Genomic DNA, 21,078 nt, shown 5'->3' with positions numbered 1-21,078 from the left:
AATTAAATTAAAATTTCAAACTAAAAAAAAATCCCAAGGAGAAAGTAAGGATGATTAATTTGAGGGAGCATCCAGTAGCTCAGGATAGTACAGCCCAATAGTGAGCATTGAATTGAGTTGAATTGAATGAGTAGGAACAGAGCATGATCACCTGAATGTTGGCCACTTTGTCCAGTGTCAGGGTCCTTGATATTCTCTCAGTGTTCATTCTTGCATGGACCCAGACACCTACCAGTATTGACAGTGGCCCTCTACAGGTCATTGATGACTCCTTTTCTAGATTACAGATATCATCACACTTCCTGCCATAACACATTCATAGGATGTTTCTCACCTCAGGGACAAGTCCTCTGCAACAGTTCAGCCTTTGAGTGAATCTGGACATCCAATTCCCATAACTTACCCTCACATACTTGCTGTTTCAACTGTTCCCACTCAATGACTCCTGCTTTGAATGCAATAGCTCCATACCCCAGCAAACTTCCTAAGCCTTCAAATTTTACAGGATCAAATGGAATAACACCGGAGTCTTAAAAATTTTGCATGTGTGTGTAGGGGGGGAACAAATACAGTGGGTCCCTCCCTCATTGCACTTCTGCTGATTTTTCTATTCAGTAATTTACCATATATTTTTCTTAGTCCTTAACTGCATATTCTTCACGAGGGGCCTGTGTGCTTCTTCACTGTACTCCAAGAAATGATGGTTTTTTTATGCATGGATGGTTCATGGATGGATAAATGGATAAATATATGTTTAAATTACAATTTGGGTTTCTTCTGCATATTGAATGTTCTGTGCTTCCTACTTTGAGTAACATGGGCAATTTCTCTACTTACAACTTCCCGGGAAGGAAATTTTAAACAACAGGTAGCAATAATATATAAATGGTATAGAAAGAGAAAATTTCAGAACCTAAATTATATCCATCCTACTACTTTCCATACAGTTTAAATCAAACAGGCCACTTTTGTCTCATGCTAATGAAGGAAGAGGAATGTTCCAATGACCGTTTTACCTCCTCCTACACCTGTCATTAGATATCACTAGTTGTTATCATAACCTTTCACAGAAAGAACATATCTGGTGTTACAATCCTCAATTCATTAGTTCCAGCAGCAGTTTTCTCTTAAAACTATATGCTACCACCAATTCAAACACTTTTTTTAAACCTAACCTACAAGTATCTGAGGTTTAGTTTTTTTGAATGTCACTGGTACCAGAACACCATGCTTGTCCCTAAGCTCAGTGGCAAAGCTTAGTAGTCTCCTCTCCTCTCCTCTCCTCTCCTCTCCTCTCCTCTCCTCTCCTCTCCTCTCCTCTCCTCTCTTTTCTTTCTCTCCTCTCTCATGAAAATAAATTTTAAAATATAAATATACCTAGACATCAGAATAGACATCAACTAACTGGTAGTTTAACTGTTAAAAACTGTTTCAACAATAGTTCCTAAACAATGATCCAAACTGGTGATGAAAATTGGGTCTAAGTCAGCCATCTTTGCCCAAATGGCCCACATTCCTCTCTGGTATATGCCTTTTCATTTTCCTGATTAAAAGTTTAAAATATCAGAGAGAAAAAAAGCACTCCGAGGAGGGGAGCCTTTCATAATTGAATAAAAATCACTAATTTGATTCTTATAAATACAAAATTATGGAAAAAAGAGAAAACTGGGTATAACAGTCCTATGATTATTTTTAAGACCGGATCTAGTCATTTTTAAAACTAACATATGCCACCTTAATATTTTCAAAAAGTAGGTAAGTGAAAAAAATATATGCAGGGGTACTGCAAGAAGCAGCAAACAGAGTTAGGGTACTTTAAAAAAGACTTTGATTTTCTAATCATCAGTGTTACACTTGGCATGCTATTTTACCTTTCCATGCCTAGTTTTCCTCTTTTGTAACTGGTACAAGAGAATGATAGGTACAGGTAGAAAAAGAGAGACAGGGAGTCGGGTGGTAGTGCAGCGGGTTAAGTGCATGTGGTGCAAAACACAAGGACCCTCGGAAGGATTCCGGTTCGAGCCCCCGCTTCCCCACCTGCAGGGGAGTCACTCCACAGGCGGTGAAGCAGGTCTGCAGGTGTCTCTCTTTCTCTCCCCCTCTCTGTCTTCCCCTCCTCTCTCCATTTCTCTCTGTCCTATCCAACAACCAGCGACAATAACAACAATAATAACTACAACAACATTTTAAAAAAAGACAAAAAGGGCAACAAAAGGCAAAATAAATAAATTAAATTAAAAATATGTATATAAAAAAGAAAAAGAAAAAAAAAGGAAAAGAGAGACAAACTCACTTTTATTGTCATTTGGTTCTTATGTGGTGCCAAGAATCAACTGTGTGTCTCCCAGAAGCAAGGCAGGTACTCTCCCACTTCTCTAACATGGAGTACCCATAAAGCACAGCTCAAAGCATTTCCAAGGGGCTCAAGTGAGATGAGATATATCCTGCCTGCCAGAGTTACAATTCAGTGGTTTGTTCTTGCACTGTCGTTTGGGTTTACTGTTTCATTAGATGATAGTTGCTATACTTACCTTGGTAGTTGTTACTGTGATGCACCACTTCATATCAGGGCTTCCATATGGGGAATGCATCTTTAGGCTGTTTTGTCATTGTTCAAATGTCAAAGAGTGTAACTACACAAACCTACATGATGTAGCCAGTTACAACCCAAGTTATATGGTAACCTATTGGAATTACCATCCTATATGCATTTTGCCATTGACTAAAATATCATTTAGTAACATGTAACACAGCACCTAACATCTATCTCTAGCTTTCTTTTATCTATCTGCCTTTGATTAGGTTCATTTGATGTGTTGATTTGACTGGGCCATGAGGTATCTAGACAATTTAGTTCAATATTATTCTGGGTGATTCTGTGAAGCTGTTTTTGTATTAATAGCATATTATCATGAGAGATTAATGTTTAAATTGGTAGAATTAATATAGAAGATTGTCCTGCCAAATGTGGTTGGGCTTCATTCACTCAACAGAAGTCCTGAAGAGACTGTAATGATGAGCCTATTCAAAGTAAGAGAAGATTCTTCCTACTTGATTTATCCTGCCTTCTAAGTAGGACACTGACTTTCCCCCCCCCCCCCCAAAATATCAGCACTTCCAGCAGGCTCAAGTCTATCTGTTTTCAGACTAGAACTTAGACTACTCATTCTTGTCTTTCTCAGGCCTTTGGAATGAAATTGAAACTGTGCCATCTGTTCTCCTGGGCCTTCAGCTTGTGAACTACAGGTCTTAGAACTTGTTAACATCCATTATTATAAGTTGGGTCTGCTATATATATTCTTTTTCATCTCTGGAAAAATCCTATCAATACACTTTATAGTGCCTACTTTATGACTACTAATGATGATTTTTTCTTTTATTTAAAGTCTTTAGTTATATATGTCTATAGACAGTAAACAAACAAGGCTAAGATAGATTTATTTATTTATTTATTTATTTTTCACCACCATTGTTATCAGTGAGGCTCCAGGCCTGCATGATGACCCCACAAACCCTGGCAGTGACATTTTTTCTCTTCTTTTCTCTCTCTCTTATTATTATTATTATTGTTATTATTATTATTGATAGAGGAGGAGTGATACCTAACAATACTGCCTCACTATACTCATGAAGTACCCCCTACAAGTACGGACTAGGGACTTGAACACTGGCCTTGCCCATGGTAACATGTGTGATCAACTAGGTGTGCAACTACCTGACCCCAAGACATTAATTTTAATAATTTCCCAGCTACCCATGAAAGCATTTGATATCATGTCATAGCCCATGTACATTCAACTAAAGTAAGTCTCAATTCTTAACTTACTTAATGTGCTGATATTTTCCATGTTACGCTAGTCTATTTTATTTTTTTAATTCTGGTCATAATCCATTACATTTCTGTCAACACTATATACTATGATTATAACAGGCTATGACTGATGGTTTGAAAATTTTGAGGTAACTCATCTTTGTGGAATTATAGAATGTTGCTTAAGATCACAGGTTCCCAACTTTCACTCTTGGCTCCAGTGAAATAAGAGCAATGTGACTTTAATCAAGTTATTTCATATTGTTAAACCTCCATTTTTCATTTGTTAATTGGGCAGAATAGCATTCTCCACAAGGTCTGTCCTGAAGATTAAATGTGATCAGGTACTTGAAGGGCTTAGCTCTGCTTCCACCTACCTAGTAAAATGCTCATCAGGTAATTAAACTTTGAGCATATCATATCATATAGTGAGTGACAAAAAGTATGGGGGAAGGGATAGACACTAAAACAATACAGAAACTCTAAAACAGGAGCCCTTTATCTAGTACAAACTGAATAATAGTGGGATTTTCAGACCTTAAAATTCTTTCTATAAAATGTGGGCAAAAAGATAATATATCTTCTCAAAAACTATCATAAAGATCACCTGGGGTCTGGAATGTGGCACAGTGGATATAGCAGTGGACTCTCAAGCATGAGGCCCTGAGTTCAGTTCCCAGCTCCACATGTACCAGAGTGATGTCTAGTTCTTTCTTTCTCTCTCTCAACTTTCTCATGGATAAGTAAATAAAAATCTTCAAAAAAAAAAAGATCACCTGGAACACCAGATGTGTATTCCTATTTACTACAAATATTAGGGGTTATTACATGTAAATGCATTTTATTAAAATCAAATATTTAATTTGACTCTAAGTATAGTGAGTATAACAGGAAATTGTTAGTTCATTTTGGGTGGTAGCTCATTTGTTCACAGAATAGATCACAATCAGACGATTATGTCAAAGGAAAAAAAAATACTGCCTATGACCCTTCAATGAGAAGAATCATATTGGCACCTTGGCAATGCTTAGGTGCCAATATGATTCTTCTCATACTTAATATTTGCTAAATCAAAAGTTAGAGGATTGAGTGAGTAAAGAATGAGCAGAGTGGAAGAGCATATGCCGATATAGTTTGCACCCACCTTAGTGAAGATTTGTGACCCAAGGGCGTTTTCTAACCTGTAATGTTAAGTAGTAGACCAGCTAGTCCAAGGGCCATAGCTGGAAGATGATGATCAATGATGGGCTGATGTACTTTGTTCTTGCTAGAAGGGTCTTTCCAAGGGTCAGTTATCTGGCATCAGTTGAGGAAAGGAATGATGGAACACAGGCACTGATTTGGGCAGAGTTGTTAACGTTTTGAAAGATATTGATCAGAGCTCAAAGTGACCTTGATAAATGCTTAGAGGGAACAGTCACTCTAAGACTAGGTGAAGCTACAGAGACTGAAATGAATGACACTGAACAAAAAAATGGGCAGCTGGGGGAGGAGGCATGATTGCTGAGGTCTCAAGTCCACAGCAAAAACATCAGCAGGCTGGACTAATGATAATTATTTCCCTTTCATTGGAACGTTTCAGGACAGACCTATTGCAGAGCCCTATGAGACAGGGTATTCTTATTAACCTCATCTGCACATAAGAGAATACTTAACATTATAAGTTAAGTGCAATAACTTATACACTTTGAATAGTAAGCATGATAACAGCAACACAGCACAGTAATAATAATAGGCAGCACAATAATAATAACTCTTGCTTATAACTTACTTATACTTTAACTTTTACTGCATATCAGATGCTGGATCACATGCCCACAAAGATGGTTTCATTACATAGTCACAACTATCCTATGAAGTATGTCCTACCATTGTCTCATTTAGAAGAAAGGAAAACTGAGTCAGAGAGGTTAAGTACTTTGTTTAAAGGTCGCATTTATGGCTGATAAATGATGGAGATAAGATATGAATTCAGGAAGTCTGATTCAGAACCTTTTTCAGCAATTGAAATTTACTGAGTGCTTATTAGAGTCTGAGTACTTCACTAAATACTTTCTGGGATAAGCTCACTTATTCTTTATAACTACTCTGTGAAGTCATTGCCATGAGCATTTTTTAGTTAACAGATGAGGTGATTGAGACTTGAAAATTATTAAATAATCTTCCACCTGATCACAGTAATAAGTAGAAAAGTCATGTTTTCATCCACTGTATTTCAGTAATATCCTGAACTAAGAGGGAAAATATTTAACAGCCTCAAATATACTAAAGTGATGTTTTTGTTTTGTTTTCATATTCTCTCTCTCTTTTTCCCTCTCCCTCCCCCTCCCTCTCCCTCTCTTTCTCCCTCTCCCTCTCTTTCTTATCTATAAGTAAATAAACAGTTTAAAAATAAATACAAGAAAACTCATCATGTCCCAGTAATGCCCAAGTGAGAGATGATAAATTAGTGAGATAGTAATAATGATACATGGGGTGAACATATGTTGCTAATGATTTAGAAATAAAGTTGACAGATTTTACTGTGAGAGACAAGAATTAAAGGAAAAGCCAAAGATAACATCTGGAATTTGAGCTGTTTATTTTCTTGCCTTCACTAGTTGTTGAACTACACAAACAAAGCCATATCAATTTTGTTTACTTGCCACATAATAAAAAAAAATCAACATGGCTGAATGAATGGATAATGTGTAAGGAAACAAAAACATGGGAGAAGTAGCAGAAGGAAGTTCAGTCAGATCTCAGAAGAAAAGATGCCCATTGCAGATGATCCCACCAATGTGTCCCGGAATCCCACCTCCCTAGAGCCCTGCCCCGCTAGGGAAAGAGAGAGACATGATGGGAAAATGGCTCAACCTGCCAACACCTATGTTCAGTGGGGAAGCAATTATAGAAGCCAGACGTTCCACCTTCTGCACCACATAATGATCCTGGGTCCATACTCCCAGAGAGATAAAGAATAGGAGAGCTTTCAGATAGGTTAGGAAGTTCTGGTGGTGGGAGTTGTGTGGAATTATACTCCTCTTATCCTATGGTCTTGTCAATATCTCCATTTTATAAATTAAAAAAATACATATATTAAAGAAGAAAAGATGGCCATTACCAAGTTCAGGATGATGAGCTGAAGTTGATGAGGTTGGCAGTAGAGGAGACGTATTAGAGTCTGATAGTATAGTGTGTACAAAAGAACACAGAAAACATGCAAAAGACAAGAATATTACTGAAGTACTTGATCTGAACAAGGTAAATTATCAAATTTGTAATTGAGCCAGACTCCAGAGCCGTCAGAACAATGAATATATTATTCTCTTCCCCAACCTCAATATAAAGCTAAGAGTTTCCAAAGAGAAGATGAAGGGGAAAAAATGTCACAACTAGATAGTCAATCCCCCAATACATCCTGTTTTATTGCAGAAGGTTGGAAGCTGTCAGTCAAAGCACTTGAGGAAAGTCTAGAATCCCACTAAAGTCTAACATCGCCCTCCCAACTTCCAAGATTCCCTTTGGTTTTCCATGCATGGTTTCATGCTATCAATGGAAGAGAACATTTTATCTAAAAGATACATTCAGAAAAAAAACAGGCTTCTGCATCCACTGGAGAGAGTATCTGAGGCAATCCCAAGGACAAAAGATTCCCCCAGAGCAAACCAGCCAGAGTGTGAGCACTTAAATAATTACACACCCAGCTTAGCTCTTGGAGGACATGGATGTGTGTGCCACATGAACTCTTTCTTAGAAATAAGCACGTGATAGAATGTAAATATGATTAAAGTCTTATTGATCACAAAGCCATGCAGAGAAAAGGCAGTGGCAAATAAGAAAGATAGAGAAAGAAAGAAAAGAAAGAAAGGAAGGAAGGAAGGAAGGAAGGAAAAAAGGAAGGAAGAAAGGAAGATCGAGAAACAAGGAGAGACCTAGGAAGTAAGGATAGAGATGTAGGGGGATCAGAAAGAGACAAAGAAAACTAGGCAAATGCCAGCTATAGAGAGAGGTTGTGCATGATTCTATTTGTCAAAGGGAAAGAAGGTAGGTGTTTTTGTTCTTTGTAGGTTAATATGTAAATGACATTCTGATTTATTAGCAATCTCCAGCAGATGAGGTGATTAGCACATTTCCATATTTATAGAAAAGCAACACTAACTTTCCAGATTTATAGAAAATCAGCTCTTCACAAATAGCAAATTGTGCTATTATCGACATATGGTTTTCTATAAACAGAGCTGAGGTAATTATCCCTGGGACAATTTGTTGGTGGGCTCCTTTTGAATATTAACCACATTGGAAGCCCATTTCTACTTCACAGATTTTAAAGAGGTGGGGCCATGGGATACCCCAGGCAATTAATTAGCAATCCAACACCAAAGGTAGGAGCCTAAATGAAAGGCTCTACAGGACCACATGGTAGAAGGACCATAGGTCAGGGGCTGTGCAGCCAGCTTCCTGCAACCTTGAGCAGAGTAATTAATCTCCCTGAGGAGCCCTAGCCTTTTAGAGGCTAAAACTGGAATAACACCAACCTCTAAGTGTTGTCAAGAAAGATAAATGACAATATCCATAACAGAACCTGGAACCTAGTAGGCATTCAGTAAATATCAGATCTTTTTTCTTCCGTATATGTTTTAGTCACTCAAAAAATAGTACACTGGAGGAAGGTTTTCAAACTCTTTTATGTTGATCATACTAATAATCTGTTTACTTTGAATTGTATCTCTCTCTCTCTCTCTCTCTCTCTCTATATATATATATATATATATATATATGCATGTGTATGTATATGTACACACATATATGCTTTTATTTAACAGAATATGTATCTTGAAGTAATAACTTAACTCTATCAGTATTTTGGTAAATCATATTGAAATGATTTTTTTTAAATCCTACTATTTTTTAAATAAATTTTATTTTGATTATTTTGTTTTTTTCATTTTTATTATCTTTATTTATTGGATAGAGCACATCAGAAATTGAGAGGATAGAAGGAGATAAAGAAGGAATGAGGCAGAGAGACACCTGCATCCCTGCTTCAACACTTGCACAACTTTTCCCCTGCAGTTGGGGACCGGGGGCCCAAGCCTGTGTCCTTGTGCATTGTAACATGTGTGCTCAATCAGGTACGCCACCACCTGGTCCCTTTTGCATATTTTATATATTTATTTTTAATTTATCTATTTTACCAGAGCACTGCTCAGCTCTGGCTTATGGTGGTGCTTGAACCTAGATCCTTTGGTGCCTCAGGCATGAAAGGTTCTTTTTACAATCATTGTGCTGTCTCCCCAGCCCCTACTATATGTTTTTAAAATCCTATGATAATGATGTTCTACATCCCATTCTTTTGCTTTTGCTATATTCAGACATTTCAAAACCTCTAATTGGGTTGTAAACTATAATTTGACATACATGGCTTTATAAGAGGTAGGAAGCATATTTAAATTTTCTCATCATTATGGAATAAATATGAATCTATATTCAATAAATGAAAAAGTTATAAAGGAATAAACTAATAGATGAAAGTTAACAAAAAAAACTAAATTAATATTCATTCAATCTCTTTGTCTTGATTTCCCCAATACACCTTAAGTCCTGTTTTAGTTTTAGCTAAAGAGAAAGTGTCAAACTTGGAAAACTGCACTTTTTTTTTTTTTAACTAAAGAGTGTGGGGTCTTACATGAATGTATTAAAGGAAGGAAGTGGGCAGCCTGGAATGATATAGTCAAGGAGACTTTTTGGAACTAGGAATTTGAACTTAGCTTTGAAATATGGCTGTATCTGCCACCTTTCTACATGTTCTTTTGACTGAGTTTGTAGTTCCAACGTTCAGTAAACACAAGTGGTCTGCAGGTCATGACCCCCAGAGTTTCTGATTTAGTAGGTTTGGAAAGGGGACCTGACAATTTGCATTTCTAACTGGTTCTCCGATAATTTGTAGTAGTGTCCACACTTTCTGAAATACTGGTCCATGAAGGATGCAGATGTCATAACAGGGAGTTCGTATTTTACTCTTAACTGTTCAGGATATCAGGTAAGAGTGATATCAGGTCCACAAGTAGGAAAATCTTTTGAGTCGCATTTTTTGGGAATGGGTTGAAAGGATTGAGTCTCCCTCCCCCAACCAAAGGCCAAATAAAAACTAAGATATTAATAAATGAAGAATGAGATGCCTGCCTATCATGGCAGGGGTAGAGCTGCAGAGAGAAGAAGATTGAGAGTTATTCAGGGGAAAGACCTAAATGGCCTCCGAGTTTAAGGAATTGAAGGAAAGGAGAAACTGGGATGATTCATTGCTTCTGTCTAATTGGACACCCTGCCATGTGGGAGTGTTCCATTGCTCATGAATCTATGCTTAAAAAAAAAAAAATCTAGTGGAGTCTGTATATAGCAAAGCTACAGCCAACATCATACTCAATGGTGAAACAAATGGAAGCATTTCCCCTCAGATCAGGTACTAGACAGGGCTGCTCATTATCACCATTACTATTAAACATAGTGTTGGAAGTTCTTGCTGTAGCAATCAGGCAGGAGCAAGGAACTAAAGGCATACAGATTGGAAGAGAAGAAGTCAAACTCTCCATATCTGAAGATGACATGATAGTATACATAGAAAAACCTAAGGAATCCAGCAAGAAGCTTTTGGAAATCATCAGGCAATACAGTAAGGTGTCAGGCTACAAAATTAACATTCAGAAGTCAGTAGCATTCCTCTATACAAACACTAAGTTAGAGGAAGTTGAAATCCAGAAATCAATTCCTTTTACTATAGCTACAAAAACAATAAAATATCTAGGAATAAACCTAACGAAAGAAGTGAAAGACTTGTATACTGAAAATTATGAGTGACTACTCAAGGAAATTGAAAAGATACAAAGAAGTGGAAAGATATTTCATGTTCATGGATTGGAAGAATTAACATCATCAAAATGAATATACTACCCAGAGCCATCTACAAATTTAATGCTATCCCCATCAAGATCACAAACACATTTTTAGGAGGATAGAACAAATGGTACAAATGTTTATCTGGAACCAGAAAAGACCTAGAATTGTCAAAACAACCTTGAGAAGAAAAAAACAGAATTGGAGGCATCATACTCCCAGATCTCAAATTGTATTATAGGGTCATTGTCATCAAAACTGCTTGGTACTGGAACATGAATAGACACACTGACAAGTGGAATAGACTTGAGAGCCCAGAAGTAAGCCCCCACACCTATGGACATCTAGTCTTTGACAAAGGGGCCCCGACTATTGAATAGGGAAAGCAGAGTCTCTTCAAATGGTTGGAAACAATGGGTTGAAACATGTAGAAGAATGAAACTGAACCACTCACTATATTTCACCAAATACAAAAGTAAATTCCAAGTGGATCAAGGATTTGGATTTTAGACCACAAACTATCAGATACTTAGAGGAAAATATTGGCAAAACTCTTTTACACATAAATTTTTAAGACATCTTCAATGAAATGAATCCAATTACAAAGAAGATGAAGGCAAGCATAAACCTATGGGACTACATCAAATTAAAAAGCTTCTACACAGCAAAAAAAAAAAAATCACTGCTCAAACCAAGAGACCCCTCACAGAATGGGAGAAGATCTTTACATGTCATACATCAGACAAGAGTTTAATAACCAAAATATATAAAATGCTTGCCAAACTCAACAAAATAACCCCATCCAAAAATGGGGGGAGGGCATGGACAGAATATTCACCACAGAAGAAACCAAAAAGGCCGAGAAACACATGAAAAAAATGCTCCAAGTCTTTGATTGTCATAGAAATGCAAATAAAGACAATGAGATACCACTTCATTCCTGTGAGAATGTCATACATGAGAAAAGTTAGCAGCATGCCCAACCAAAAAGATGTGTGTACATCTATGTTCATAGCAGCACAATTCATAATAGCTAAAACCTGGAAGGAACCCAGGTGCCCAACAGCAGATGAGTGGCTGAGAAAGCTGTGGTACATATACACAATGGAATACTATGCAGCTATTAAGAACAGTGAGCCCACCTTATCTGACCCATCTTGGACAGAGTTAGAAGGAATTATGTTAAGTCATCTAAGTCAGAAAGATAAAGATTAGTATGGGATTTCCCCACTCATCAACAGAAGTTGAGAAAGAAGAACAGAAAGGGAAACTAAAAGCAGGATCTAATTAAATCGAGCAGAGCACCAATGTAAAAACACTGTGATGAAGGGTGTTTCTATGCTTCACATTGGTTTGGTCTCGCTCTCCCTCCGCCGGGAGATTTGGTTTGGCCCTTGCTAGTTTTCGCGCTACTCCCTTCTACCCACCCCCTACCCTATGTACTTCCTGAGTTCCTGCCACAGCCGCTGGAGGAGAAGGATGCAGGACAGATCTGTGTGGTGATTAGTTTAGGAGTCCCTCTCTGCCTCTGAAGGAGAAAGAAGGAAGAACACATGTTTGCCCACTCGTGAATAAAGATTAAACTGCATTCTCAGCTCAGCCGTGTGTCTCTGGTCATCTCTGTTACCCGCCCGTGAAGCCAGCCCAGTTTATAACAACATATGGCGCCTGCAACGTGGGACGTGACCTGCCCATCCCCCAGATAAGTGACAATTTGGCTACCTATGCACTATGGCCTTCTCTTCTGCTTGTGAAGAGATCTCCAAAGGTCTCTGCCCTTTCTTCATGAGACTGTTTCTGTGTTTCTGGAACATTTCTCTCTGGTTTCTGCCTGCCGCCTGCCCGCAGGAGCGGTGCTTGGCACGGGGCTCCCTCCACGCTGCTCGGCCACCAAGAGCAGGGCAGCAGGCATGGTGAGCAGGACTGCAGCCCATCCTGGCTGCCACCCTGGGGCATCTCAGCCTGCGCCTTCTGCATGGCCGGCCCACCTGCCCTCCTGCTATGAAGTCTGGACAGATCCTGGACCACCCGGAGACCATGGGCTCCCTGCCGAAACTGGGCCCCCTGGCCGAGATCCCAGCTCAGCTCTGAAGGCAGAGGAGCTAATATACGCAGAGATCCCTGCAGAGATCGCAACCTGCAATTCCTGGAAGTGAAGCTGCCCAAGAAGCCACCGCTGGACAACACACTCCCCGAATGGCTAAGACAGTATAGATCTAGACTCGTGTTTAAAATGACATGTCTTCGTAACAAAAGTTTTCCTCCTTGTGTATTGAAGACCATGTTTACATGTGTGTTTAAAGTTTGGTAAACATTAACTTTAAGGTTAAAAATGTAACTTTAAGGCTATATTCTTACCAGACAGAGTTAAATGAAAAAGGGTTTCACCATAGTTCTCATAAAGGTAAAATTAACTTACATTTAAAGTCTGAGTTAAAAATTAGTTAAAAAACAATATATTTTAACTAAGTTAGTCTAAAAAAAAAAACCTGCACACACCTAGGGTGTGTCTAAATCTTCAATGGGTGTGACAAAAGGTTAAATAGACTTGTTGATATGTAAAACTCTCAAATCCTTCTCAATTAGAAATAGTAGATTGCACAATGGTTATGCTAATGATTCTCATGCCTTAGGTTTATTTTTTTCCATGGTTCTTCTGTTTACTTTTCCACATTTTATTGTTTAAACTTTAAACAACCTTAATATCATACTAAAAAAGACTTCCAATTGTAATAGAGTTATCAATTGTGGTAAACTTCTAACCTGCTACAAGTTTTGTTTCATAAGTAAGTGAATTGCAGCTGTAAAGTTCTCTACAGAAAAGCGAATTCTGGGAGTCGGGCTGTAGTGCAGCGGGTTAAGTGCAGGTGGCGCAAAGCACAAGGACTGGCATAAGGATCCCGGTTCGAACCCCGGCTCCCCACCTGCAGGGGAGTCGCTTCACAGGCGGTGAAGCAGGACTGCAAGTGTCTGTCTTTCTCTCCTCCTCTCTGTCTTCCCCTCCTCTCTCCATTTCTCTCTGTCCTATCCAACAACGACAACAACAATAATAACTACAACAATAAAACAACAAGGACAACAAAAGGGAATAAATAAATAAAAATAAATATTTATAAAAAAGAAAAAGAAAAGCGAATTCCAACAGCTGACCTTCCTCATACAACGTTCCACCCCCTGGCATTCTTCAGTGGACATCTGCTTTAGACTCACACTTCTATCGGACTCACTGGTACACCTATTGGACACTTTACACAACTCTACAGCAGCTTCCCTTTATGCTGCTGGGTTTCTCAAAGACTGACTGCAGCCAGCTGCCTTGGGACTCTAGGCCATATGCCCCCCCATGCTAGGTAATGCCCGTCAAGGCAAATAACGCCCCCCCAGAGGCAAAAGAAGCCCCCAGAGGCAGGAAATGATTTTTAGCTGATAAAGTCTTGTCCATAGAGGCAAAAACACCCCTCTCAGGCATTCCCTTGGCAGCACACTGGTTCTTGTTGCTCGCTTACATGTTCCTCCATGTTTGTGCCAGCTTCTTTTTTGAAAATGCTTGTACGATATAGGTTTCTGTTCACCCCACACTCCTGATACTATGGTCACTTAGTTAAAAAGAAAAGGGGGAATTGTTGCTATGCTTCACATTGGTTTGGTCTCGCTCTCCCTCCGCCGGGAGATTTGGTTTGGCCCTTGCTAGTTTTCGTGCTACTCCCTTCTCCCCACCTCCTACCCTATGTACTTCCTGAGTTCCTGCCACAGCCGTCGGAGGAGAAGGATGCAGGACAGATCTGTGTGGTGATTAGTTTAGGAGTCCCTCTCTGCCGCTGGAGGAGAAAGAAGGAGAGCACATGTTTGCCCGCTTGTGAATAAAAATTAAACTGCATTCTCAGCTCAGCCTTGTTTCTCTGGTCGTCTCTGTTACCCGCCCGTGAAGCCAGCCCAGTTTAAAACAACAAAGGGGAGGGTGGCCATTGGGCTTCCCGGCATGGCGGAGGGTGGGGGGGCGGGGGTGAGTGGTGGTGATGGGACACAGTCTTTTGGTAGTGGGAGTGGTGTTTATGTACAATCCTATTAAAGTGTAAACATATAAACCACTATTTAATTAATATGAGAGGCAAAAAATTGATCATATGTCTAGAACTTCTTAAAACACAGACTGAGTCTTTTTAATACATAGGCTGTCTTTGATATGTTGTCTCTCCCAAAAGTCTAGACCAGGGAGAACAGAAGCAACCGGTAGCACAGCTATATACAAGATGTTGGGTATTATACCCCAAACCCTAACAAAGGGACTTTCCAAAGTTAATCCTATCACCAAATAATGTGACGATAACAATAACTATCCATTGTCTTCTTGAACCCTAAGACAACAGGAACCTCACATTTACACTATAGAGCCTATATTTCCCCCAGTCCTGGAACCTTAGGGTGGGGCCCACTTTCCTGCATGCTTCTCTCAATTCAAATCAAATAATATTGCATCTGCCGTGGATCACAACCTAATCAACACAACGAGTGCCACCCCAGCATGCATCACTTCAGACTGTGACCAGAGACTTCAAGTGTGGAATGACAACCCTTCAGCTTCATCACTTGGGTGAGACCATTCCTTTCATAGTATTCTCTAATTCCATTCCAGGTGGCCCACTCCCCAATAAAGTCCCCAAACCTAGATATTGTCCAGGTCCCCTGAGATAGAGCATAGGTTCACACATGCCCATAAACTAGGGGAAAAATATATACCTGAAAGCAGAATACACAAAAGCATGCAGGGAATACCCCCCAACACTTCATCTGCACTATTCCAGTCTTTAGGTCCATGATTGTTCAACAATTTGTTTGGCTTTGTATGTTAACTCTCTTTTCAGCTACCAAGTTCCGGATACCAGCAAGATGCTGACCAGACTTCCCTGGACAGATGACCCCATCAATGTGTCCTGGAGCTCCACTTCCTCAGAGCCCCACCCTACTAGGGAAAGAGAGAGGCAGACTGGGAGTATGGATCGACCAGTCAACACCCATGTTCAGCAGGGAAGCAATTACAGAAGCCAGACCTTCTACCTTCTGCAACCCACAACGACCCTGGATCCATACTCCCAGAGAGATATAGAATGGGAAGGCTATCTGGGGAGAGGATGGGATATGGAGATTGGGTTATGGGAATTGTGCGGAATTGTACCCCTCTTATTCTATGGGTTTTTTATAATGTCTCCTTTCTTAAATTAAAAAAAAAGGCTGGTCACCTATCCAAAAAAAAAAAAAAAAAGGTAGCAGCAACAAATGCTGGAGAGGTTGTGGGGTCAAAGGAACCTTCCTGCACTGCTGGAATACTGGGAATGTATATTGGTCTATCCTCTGTGGAGAACAGTCTGGAGAACTCTCAGAAGGGTAGAAATGGAACTACCCTATGATGTTGCAATTCTTCTGAGGATATATCTTAAGGAACCCAACACACCCATCCAAAAAGATCTGTGTACACACGTGTTCTTAGCAGCACAATTTGTAATACCCAAAACCTGGAAGCAACCCAGGTGTCCAACAGATGAGTGACTGAGCAAGTTGTGGTATATATATATACCACATATATATATATACCACATATATATATATATACCACATATATATATATGTGAATACTACTCAGCTTTTAAAAATGGTGACTTCACTGTTTTCAGCTGATCTTGGATGGACCTTGAAAAATTCATGTTAAGTTAAATTAGTCAGAAACAGAAGGATGAATATGGGATGATCTAACTCTCAGGCAGAAGTTTAAAAACAATATCAGAAGAGAAAACACAAGTAGAACCTGAAGTGGAATTGGGGTATTATTGCACTAAAGTAAAAGACTCTGGGGTGGGTGGGTGGTCCAGTACAGGTCCAAGAAGGATGACAGAGGACCTAGTGGGGGTTGTACTATTATATGGAAAACTGAGAAATGTTATGCATGTACAAAATATTGTATTTACTATTGAATATAAAACATTAATTCCCCAATAAACAAATTAAAAAATAATCTTCAGATTTTAAGTAACAAAATCCCTATGAATCCATGTTATTAAAAATATAATTATGGTATAATAGAAAAGATGTAATTTTGAAGGACCAGATAAATCTGAATTAGTGGTATGTACTAGAAAATCATTTTTACTCTTTTGGAACTTGAGTCCCCTGGAAATAATAATACAAAGCTATTTATAGATCTATCGTATAAAGAAAATATGAGATCTTGCATGACTCATAGTACTCAGAAAACAGAACCTTGCCAAGTATTTACATTGACCACTGTGTGCGAAAATCTTAGGCTCTACTTACCTGATGTTTTCATCTTATCTTTGTCAAGTACCAGAATATACTCATAAGTGCCGCCCATTGATCCAGATGTTATGTAGTGGGTACCATAGTCATTGATGAATTTGGCATACATGCCATAATTATATTGATTTGGAAGCTCCATTAATGACTGCAGCATTCCTTCATCCAACATGATATTGTCCCTCCTCATCTTAAAATTAGCAGTCTGCACCTTTGTAAAAATTCTCAGAAAACCATATTTCTGCCAAGGTAAACAACAACTGCTATTGAAAAGGAAAAGCATACATTTTACTAGATAAAACAATACAGATGGGGGGAGGAGGTGGGTGGTGGTACACCCAGTTAAGCACACACAGTACTAATTGCAAGTACCAGTGCAAGGATCCCTGTTCAAGCCCCCACTCCCCAGCTGCAGGGGGGACACTTCACAAGTGGTGAAGAAGGTCTGCAGGTGTCTGTTTTACTCTCTGCCTCTGTATCTCCTATATCTCCTATCTCTCTGTCCTATCCAATAAAATGGGAAAAATGTCATCCGGGAGCATTGGTTGGTAGTACTGTGGCATCAAGCCACAGTAATAACAACAACAACAACAAAAAATAATACAATGGTAAGCATTTACTAACTGTGGTAAATTATATATAGATATATATAATGCATATATATGTATCTATTTGCCTCTAAATATACATACAATAAGCCATTATTATATATTTTTAAATATTTATTCTCTTTTGTTACCCTTGTTGTTTTATTGTTGTAGTTATTATTGTTGTTGTTGATGTCATTGTTGTTGGATAGGACAGAGAGAAATGGAGAGAGGAGGGGAAGACAGAGGGGGAGAGAAAGATAGACACCTGCAGACCTGCTTCACCACCTGTGAAGCGACTCCCCTGCAGGTGGGGAGCCGAGGGCTTGAACTGGGATTCTTAAGCCAGTCCTTGTGCTTTGCACCACCTGTGCTTAACCCGCTTTGCTACCGCCCGACTCCCACCATTGTTATATTTTATAAGTACACATTAGATACCAGTACATGCCTGACTTCTCCCATACCATCAATTCTGTTTATGTTGCCCTTGTGCACTTCAAGTGCTCATCAGCTCTTACCAGAATTAATACAATGAGCTCTTTATTGTGCTCCTAGCTCTCAGTTCATTTGCACCACCACATTTACCCCTGCCTTGATTAAAACATGATCTTATACATTCCCCTAAACAAATCTCCACTAAAAGTCATACTTCTGAATTCTCGTGACATTGTAGAATACCCATCTTATTCATGTATTTAATTAAACAAGTATCTATAAACGTCTATAACCCCATGTATTACGTTAGCTGCAGAGAACATAAACTTAAATGAGATGAGTCCCTCCCTGCTTTGATAGAGCTTGCAGTCTAGTGGTAGCTCAGTCTCAAATATGAAAGGAGAACAGAATCCTGATACAGTAAAACAAACAAAGAAAACAGGTTCAGGGGATGCTGTCTTGGTTAAAGAGGAAAGGCCATATACTGGAATTACCCCCAGGTAATGTAAATCTTGACTCAAAGTGTTAGCATTAACATTGAAGCAGCTTTATTTAACATAAAGCTCACATTAACATGCAGTAGCTAGATCTCAGAACAGTGCTTTTCCTTCAGATCAACTGCCAATTCATGACAAAATTCCTCAAAGTAACTCATATTTTATGGCATAAGTTATATGTGTTTCTCTAGCTTCTGATCACTTCTCCATCCTTATCACTTCCTACTTTTGCCTTCCAGCTCTCAGCCAGAAGACTCCCTTTTAATCCCCACCTGATGTGAGGCATCCTCACATCTACAAACCTCTCTACACAGTTGCTCATGCAGAGAGTATGTTCCCGTTACCTTCTGCCTTCCTTCATCTCGACAGTTTACGTTAGTCTCTTGGTCTAAACTTTGGCATTTTTTTATTTTGATCAAGGAATATCACTAACTGACCCCTCAAAATAACGGGCAATTAGGGACAAGTGTCTCACCAACAAGTAAAAGGTTGAGTAAGTATACCAAGCCCTTTGGAAAAGCCAAGCTTCCTCCAGTATTCTTTCAGTCTAGTTTAGAGAGTCTGGCTTTTGAGACATTGCCATTCTGAGTATTTTCTAGTTTGCTCCAGGTTGCCATTATACTCAGTGGAGTATTACTTTGAACTTAAAAAAAAAAGGGGGTCATGATATGTCCTTTGGGACTAGATGGAAGGGACTGGCAGTGATTGTGATTAGTGAAGGAAGGAAGTGAAGGACAACTATGGGATGATTTTACCCATAAGTGGAAGATAGAGAATTGAAGCCCATAAACTTGAAAAAGGAAAAAATATACATGTAGTCAACCCATATTGATGACCTTGAGAGAACTATAGTGGTTACCACTAGAGAGTGGATGGGGACACAGAACTTTGGTGGCATGAGTGGTGTGGAATTATACTCCTATTATTTTAATATCTTATAAATCACTGTTAAGTCACTAAAAAAAAAAAAAAAGGATGGGATGAAATGATAGGAATTTTAGTCTCCCTGTTCAGTTTTATTCCCTTTGTGATGATTCTCTGTGCAAAAGTATAATAAGCAAAACAAACATGATTACCACTGATCAGGCATTTCCAATTACACAAGCAAATTAAGGTTCAATTACTACTGTAGTTTTTAATGCCATTAAGGTAATACGTGTTCAGTGTAGATTATGGACTACTGTGTAACACAAGCATTATGTTTTAGTACCTTATTATTGTACTTGCTTAATTCATTCAATAACTTAGAGTCTTCTGACCCAGATACGCCCCCTTCCACAGAAAAAGGACTCTTTGCAGGACCTATGCCGATGGTCACTCCAGCGGACACAAACTTGTCATTTCTTATTTTAGAAAAAAGGTCCTTTGCATTATCATACATCTCTGAGGAGATTGTAGTATCTGCCAAGGCCTGAAAAGAAACAGATAGACATTAATTTTATACATGGGTTTTTTTTTCCAGCTCATATTTAATATACTTGCTTTACAAAATTCTTTCAGATTCTTAGGAATAATTCTTCAGAAAAGATTATCTGGGCATGATAGCAATATTTAGTTAAATCAATAACATAAGCAGTGTGTAGTTAGTGTTTGATAAAACTACTGACATTTATTTTAACACAAACACGCACAGTTTGGGTAGAAGGCTGTATTGTTCAGACACTTGTTCTCTGCTACTTCATTCCTGTAGAGAAAGTTGCCTGACTCGTCAGTGAAAAGATACAGAGGCCAATGTCTGGGCATGGACATGGGAGGAAGAGAAGCTATGTAGATCCCAGGTACGGAAGCCGGGTGGCATTTTCCTACCAACTTGAATTTGGCATGATCCTGTTCCTTGCTTGTGCCAAGGGATGGGGATGGGAAGGTCAAGAGTCCATGATGGTTCACCTCTGCAGTCAGGATAGCATGTATTGTAGTGGAGCCTCCTTTTCAGTTTCCACACTGATAACTTTGAGTATCTGTGGTAGATTCCTTTCCACCGTATGATGAACAAGTAGTCAAAGTAGATATTGTTCCTTAAAACTACTGTGGCTCCTGAATCCTTTTTTTTTTTCCTGTTCTTTTTCTTTTCTTTCCAAATCACTTTATGGGGGGGTCAGTTAATGGTTAACAGCACAGTTGTGAATCCATGGATACCATGGATACAACATCTCATTTCTCTGTGATAAGTGTCTGCAAAACACTCTTACTTCCAACTGAGGTCCTTTCCCATTATCATGCTTTCTTATCACAGTATAGCCTAGTTTACCTTGTCTATTTATTTTTATTTTTTAGCTATGTTTTTTTTTAATCTTTTTTATTTTTTTTTAATTTTTACCAGATTAAGCTCTGGCTTATACTGGTGCCAGAGATTGAACCTGGATTCTGAAGCCTCAGGTATGTGAGTCTTTTTGCCTAACTATTATGCTTTCTATCCCACCTTCGACATTACCTTGTCTAATACATAGACTCCAGACCATCTTCTAGGTTAGGGAAATTGTGTTGTTTCTGTCTTCTGCCCTGCCTTACTATGGGGCTGATTTCAGAGGAGAAAATAGGATAGGGAAATCAACTTGCTATAAAAGACATA

General features: G+C 38.9%; 1 protein-coding gene across 1 annotated transcript in view; it reads right to left on the bottom strand.

The window, feature by feature from the left end:
• C8A (complement C8 alpha chain) overlaps positions 1-21,078 on the bottom strand; it is a 78,602-nt gene that overhangs the window by 20,487 nt on the left and 37,037 nt on the right. The window contains exons 6-7 of the mRNA XM_016185978.2: positions 19,720-19,920; positions 16,991-17,231 (exon numbers count right to left, since the gene is read on the bottom strand). Coding sequence (XP_016041464.2) covers positions 16,991-17,231; positions 19,720-19,920 — 442 coding nt within the window. The remainder of the gene's footprint in view (positions 1-16,990; positions 17,232-19,719; positions 19,921-21,078) is intronic.

Source organism: Erinaceus europaeus, chromosome 13 (assembly GCF_950295315.1).
Source record: "Erinaceus europaeus chromosome 13, mEriEur2.1, whole genome shotgun sequence".
In the NCBI taxonomy this organism is placed as follows: domain Eukaryota; kingdom Metazoa; phylum Chordata; class Mammalia; order Eulipotyphla; family Erinaceidae; genus Erinaceus; species Erinaceus europaeus.
The sequence above is the reverse complement of the archived record's forward strand: the minus strand, read 5'-3'. Positions and strand labels throughout refer to the sequence as shown.